Here is a 5990-nt window from a genome sequence, read left to right on the forward strand (position 1 = left end):
AGAGTTCCAGTATGACACTCTTAATCTTTTATGTTCATTGAGAGAGATAGTGCCTTTCTTCCTAATGATACAAATTAAATATTTAATTTTTCCAAGGAGCTTTCTCCATAACATGACAAAATACATGAACATATGACTCTTCCTCCACGTTTACTGAACAATGAAGTGAAATACAAACCTACCTAGAAGCCATGCATAAAGTCTTCGATTGAGTGACATATCCCTGCGCAGTACTACATGAAGGGCTGCTGACAAAATTCTGATCATATCTGGACGTGTTGCCTGAAGAAGTCAGAAACACCATTAAATTTAACTATGAAAAGTAACACTTCTTCTATGTTAGCAGCTTAATGTGCACTAAAACATAGTTAATTTCATGTTCTGACATTTCTGAATTCAGAATAGTGCCAGAAAACATAATCTTGCTCTTAGAAAACCAAAATATGATTATTATCTGGAACAGACACTGTAGTAGTATGCAACCTTTATGAACAGCAAAAATACTTGACTCCGTTAACAACTCATTTCTGTTACAGGACACTTCATTTTGTTTATTAGGCAAAAACCTTGGAAGCGAATTCAACTAAAATCCAGTGTAAAAAAGAAAAAAAAATAACCTGAAGATTTTAAAATACCTTTCAATCTCTTACTACTTTCAATGTTTGTGTAAGTCTTAATATTAACAAACATGCTGTAGTGATAATTTCACCATTCTAACACCTAAAAAGGGACACTCCAAATATTCCTATACTAACTCATAAATGTGAACAAACCACTTTGTGGAAAGTGCAGGTTTTCCATAATTTCTAACAAAGTGGCAATCAGCCTTGTATCAGTTTTCTTCCAGGAGTAAAATAAATCATGGATCATTTAAAACACAAAGTGATTGAAAATAAATGCAGTAAAAAAAAAAAAAATCACCTAGAAGAAGTTGTGAGGTCTACCTCCCACTACTGCCAGGGCTAACTACTCATCCAAAATGAATAACCATTTTAAGTTCTCTAGTATTCCAAATCAGTTATGCTAAAAGGATTAACTTTTGTTGCTTTTGAACACTGACAATTGGAAACTTGCACATGAACATATAATTTCTTTTCTCACCAAACTAGAGCAAATTAAAAGCTTCTGCATAGACTAAACTTCATAATTTATATTAGGCTTGCACATACAAAAGTTAAAGTTAACATGTCAAGTTAAAAAGCAGAAGGGCAGAGATCACGACATGAGAACAGCCAAACCTATTAGAGAGATTTTTATGTAAGACTCTTGTTCAAGCTTGAAGAAGATCATTAACAAAGACTAACTAAATAATGCTTCTGACTTAAGAAGCAGAGAACATTTAGGAGTTTGCCAATTCATCTCCCATGTTAAACACCTACCTGGCTCATGTGGAAAGGAAAACAAAAGAGGATAAGGTCCAACGTGCTCCTCTGTACTAAAACACTGGTGTCTTGCACTGATGTGCTTACTGCTTCCACCTGTAGTAATGGCAGACCCCCCAAAATAGTTATTTACTGTATTATTTGAGCAGGCATATACAAGAGAACACTCACAAAATAAGAATAGTTGTTTATAAATAATGATATGTACAAAATGAAGTTATTTTAAAATTTGGAATAAGGAAACAAGATAAAAGAGGAAAATAAAAAGTTTCACCACTGAGGAAACATATAATCAACATAGATTCCTTGAACTATACAAACATTAAGCTTTTTCTTTTTTATATTACCAATAAATATCTTAAGTTTAAAAGACATATATATTTTTTCAAAAAATACAAGACTCAACCTCTTTTAACTGAAGTAGGTCATGAATGTAAAGTTTTATACAAAACCTAAGCAGTTCTGAATAATTAACTCAGCTTTGCAACAGTTTTATTATGCACAAAAACATCAGCTTAACTGTAGCTATAATAAATAAACGTGCCTTTTCATTTCTTCAAAGGCTATGTTCAAAGACAGCGAAGATGTCTAAACCCCCCAGAAGTATATTATTATATAAATAAGTAATACCAACGTCTTCATTGTCCCAACAAAACGTTACCATTAATTCAATGTCACTGCCAATTATGTAGAGCTGATCCTCCATTGAAAGCTTCCTGTTCAGATGGGAGAGGACGTAGGTGATCCCAGGCAAGCGAACCGCAGGGCTTGTGAGGAGGCTACCCCAGAGAGCGCTGTAGAACGCAGACTGATCCACAGCCGAGGCAACCTTCTCCAACAGCGTGTTCGTTCTGCAGCAAAATCAAGTCAGCTGAATTAGGGCATGTACCACAGCCCCTGCCCCTGCTCCCAGTTTTAATAAATATAAAAATATATTGTTACAGGAAGGGCCCCTTAAAATAAAGTTTTGACAAGAGAAGTCCCAATTATACACTGAACTTTATAATGCAGCCTAAACAGTGATCCAACTAGCAAGTCTGTGGACCAACCTGGCTTGCAAAAATGCTTCTGCCTGCCCACAGCTTCTCCTTATGTACTCTGTAAGTTTAAGAACTTCCTTACCTGCTACTTAAAGCCAAGTGTTGCTACAGACAGAGGTTTCGGAGAGACAGCAAGAAAGTACAGCTACTGAAGAAAATCAAGCAATCGGCTTTTGCCCTCTCATTCCTTGCACTGAGCACTTCTGGCAATAAAAGGGCATAAAAATACCACAATCCTTTGAGCACAAGTAATCCCTTCCCCCATCCTTATTTCTCCCCACTCATGTAGCAGCACCTCTAGACCCTATGGCAGGCCCTGGGAGGCAAGCTGAGTAGCCCCTGTTCCCTGCTGTAGTGATGCCACCTACACTGTGTGTATCTACCTACGCAGAAATAGAAAAAGACAATGTTAAATTGCTCTTCACGTACAAGTCGTGAAAATTCTCACTTCTGAAGTTGAAAATATGAAGAATATGTAAGTGCGTGAACCATTCCAAGAACTCAAAGCCTTGGAGTGTAACTTCATCCTTTAATATGTTAAGATTCTAGCCTAGCACCCCAGACACCACAGTTAAGATAACTCAACCAGGGCTTAGGCTTGCTGGGCAAGAAGAGTTATTACCTCTCAGGCTACTCTGCTAGAAATAGAGTAATAACCTATAAAGATGGGTTGATTATTGCTGTCTCTTATATGGGCGGTTTAATCACAGTTCAGATATCCTAACAAGTAAATCTTAATGATGGAAGCTTGGTTATCTTAAATTCAGTTAAGGTATGTATTTTAGACCAGGAATAATAAGGCAGTACTACCTTAGAGGAAACCCATGGAAAAGAAACAAGCAGCATGTTCCCAACATGTTACATATCTCAGTCCATAACAACAATCATTGAATCATTTAGGTTGGAAAAAACTCTTAAGACCATCGAGTCCCATCACAAACCTAACACTGCCAAGTCCACCACTAAACCACCTCCCTAAGCACCACATCTAAACATCTTTTAAATACCTTCAGGGATGGTGACTCAACTACTTCCCCAGGCAGTCGTTTGATGCTTGACAACCCTTTCAGTGAATAAATTTTTCTTGATATCCAATCTAAACCTTTCCTGGCACAACCCGAGGCCATTTTCTCTTGTCCTATCACTTGTTACTTGGGAGAAGAGACCGACATACATCACTAAGTCTACTTAATGTCAATTGCCTTTCAATAACAGGAACAACTAACAGTTCCTTTATCGTAACTAATGTTAAGAATCTTCTACCAAGCTATTCCATTGAAATTAATACGTCTGGATGAAGTTAAATACCACCTATCTTAAAAGAGAAAGGAAAAAAAAGCACATACAAGTATTTTACAAGTATTTAATGAAAAATTGCAGGAAAAAAAAAAAGACACAAATCAAGCATATCACCTTATTAATGTAACTATCCTTACCTTTCATAATACTCTGACCCCTCCTCTAACCCAGGCAGAATCCCAGTTAATAGTCCTTGCAGTCCTGGTTTCAATGTTTTCCCCAAAGGGAGGTAATAAATCTCATACAGACTCAATAATGTTGGCTTGACAGACATAGCGGCATTGGCAAGGAGTGGAAATAGTCCAGAACTGTGAAAAATAAAATTTGTCTTTTTTTAGGAAGCTTCTCATGTGAGACAATTTCATTTATAACTTAAGACTGTTACAGACATCTGGTGTAGTGTCAGGTTTTTATCTTAGAACTTTGCACAGGCGTGGACCACCACACAATATGACTGCCTTCCAGACTGACAGGCTGGCATGACAAGATTAATATCATGAGCTTTCTCAGTGTTGTATCAGCAAGCACTGAAGGCCCAGAGATGACTGTGTCTTTTGTCAAAATATCAAATCCGATAAACCAGAAGCATCTCTGCAAAACAAAATGTTAATTTTGCCCATGCTGAACTACATCACAATGGAAAATGTATTTAAAAATGTTGTCTTTGCAATTATTAAAAAAAAAGAGAAAGGATGAGAATATTTGAAGAAATGTATAGGAATATTTTTCTGTAAGAAAAGAAAAATAATGATGTTTTACTTCAGGTAACCTAAAGAAATGTTAAGACATTTATATTGTTAAGTAGCAGTAAAGCATATATTTACTTCAGAAATTCAATCTGAAAACAGATTCTCAAATTAACAATAAACCTACGGCTCATGATGTAGCATTTAAAGGACTGAAAACATGGGAAATATGTTTTGAGTTAACTATGAATGTAAATGTAAGTTCATGAAAGTTACAAATGTTAAGGAGAAGTTACCTACACACTAAAAATATTTTTTGCTACTGCTACTAAATACCATAAATTATTACAAACAGCACCAATAATCAAAGCCATGTGAACACAACTGCAATTTTCAAAATCACCAAGGACTCGGGGCTCAAGGCCCCTGACAAATGAAGAAGAAAACGAAAGAACAGTAAAAAAGGTAAGTTTTAGAAAACAGTCTTAAGACATACACATGCAAATCTACTATTAAAAAAACAATAATCTTTGTGGGTACAATGCTATCCTTGTTATAGGAAAAAAAAAAACCAACTTTCCAAAGTACAAAAATACTTGTAAAAAATATTTGTGCCTTTATCTATCTAGAACTACAGTTTTGCCATTGTCAATTGGTTTCTTTTTTCTGCATAAGAGGTCTTTTTGTTCAATAACCAGCACACTACCCAACAGTCTTTCTTTGTAAGGCTACAACTCATCCTTCAAGATTTGATGTTCAGACACTGTCATTCTGCTTTCATGAAAAATACTGGAATCTTTGATAATGCCTTAAAGTGAATGTCAGTCTTCTCCCAAGCATCAGTAACAACGGCTTTTAGTTACATTACACAAGGTAGCATTTTCCACTATCCTAGAATTTATTGTTAACAAGATATTGCAGCTACTGAATCGCTGCACAAAAAAAAAAAGTGAGCTAAAAACATGTGGAAACACAGAACTGAGACACTCTCCTCCTCCCTTTCCTCATGAAATGTAACTATATATATAAATATCTGGACAATGCACAACAGAATAGCTGATATTAAGGCTGTCCAAGTATTAATACACACCTTTGCTACCTAAACAGAATTCCATTTTATTCCACTGTTTCTCAAACTGATGAAATTTTAATCTCCAGGGATAGCTAAAGATTAAGAACCACATGTGACTGTGTGTATACACATATGCACACATCCCTCTCTGCACTATATAATAAATAGCTTAATGTCTTGCCCACCCCACCCAACCAAAAACCTATTGGCGGTTTAGGAATCAGTATATTTTCACTACACTTACTTTTCAAAGTTATCCTTTTTATTATCATTAGTTCTAGAGGGTGACAGTGAGAAAAAATTTGTACTTTGCCCCCTATTCTAACAAAACAGACAATCTTTCTGTTCTGATGATCTGATTGCTTGGAAGAGAAAGTTCTTGCCTTAAACTATACTCAAATTCTTTTCCAATACCACTTAAATTACAACAGAAAAATGTAAAGTGAATACATTGAAATAAGTGTTTCAATGTTATATATATATAACATTGAAATAAGTGTTTCAATGTTAT

At 35.5% G+C, this 5990-nt stretch overlaps 1 protein-coding gene across 2 annotated transcripts in view; it reads right to left on the reverse strand.

Annotated features, from left to right (window-relative positions):
* The window catches only part of DOP1A (DOP1 leucine zipper like protein A), a 54612-nt gene that overhangs the window by 46703 nt on the left and 1919 nt on the right, over positions 1 to 5990 (reverse strand). For both annotated transcript variants that reach the window (XM_010169726.2, XM_010169725.2), the window contains exons 3-6: positions 3859 to 4029; positions 2044 to 2233; positions 1380 to 1478; positions 183 to 282 (exon numbers count right to left, since the gene is read on the reverse strand). In XM_010169726.2, coding sequence (XP_010168028.1) covers positions 183 to 282; positions 1380 to 1478; positions 2044 to 2233; positions 3859 to 4029 — 560 coding nt within the window. The remainder of the gene's footprint in view (positions 1 to 182; positions 283 to 1379; positions 1479 to 2043; positions 2234 to 3858; positions 4030 to 5990) is intronic.

This window comes from Antrostomus carolinensis, unplaced genomic scaffold (assembly GCF_000700745.2).
Source record: "Antrostomus carolinensis isolate BGI_N321 unplaced genomic scaffold, ASM70074v2 scaffold716, whole genome shotgun sequence".
In the NCBI taxonomy this organism is placed as follows: domain Eukaryota; kingdom Metazoa; phylum Chordata; class Aves; order Caprimulgiformes; family Caprimulgidae; genus Antrostomus; species Antrostomus carolinensis.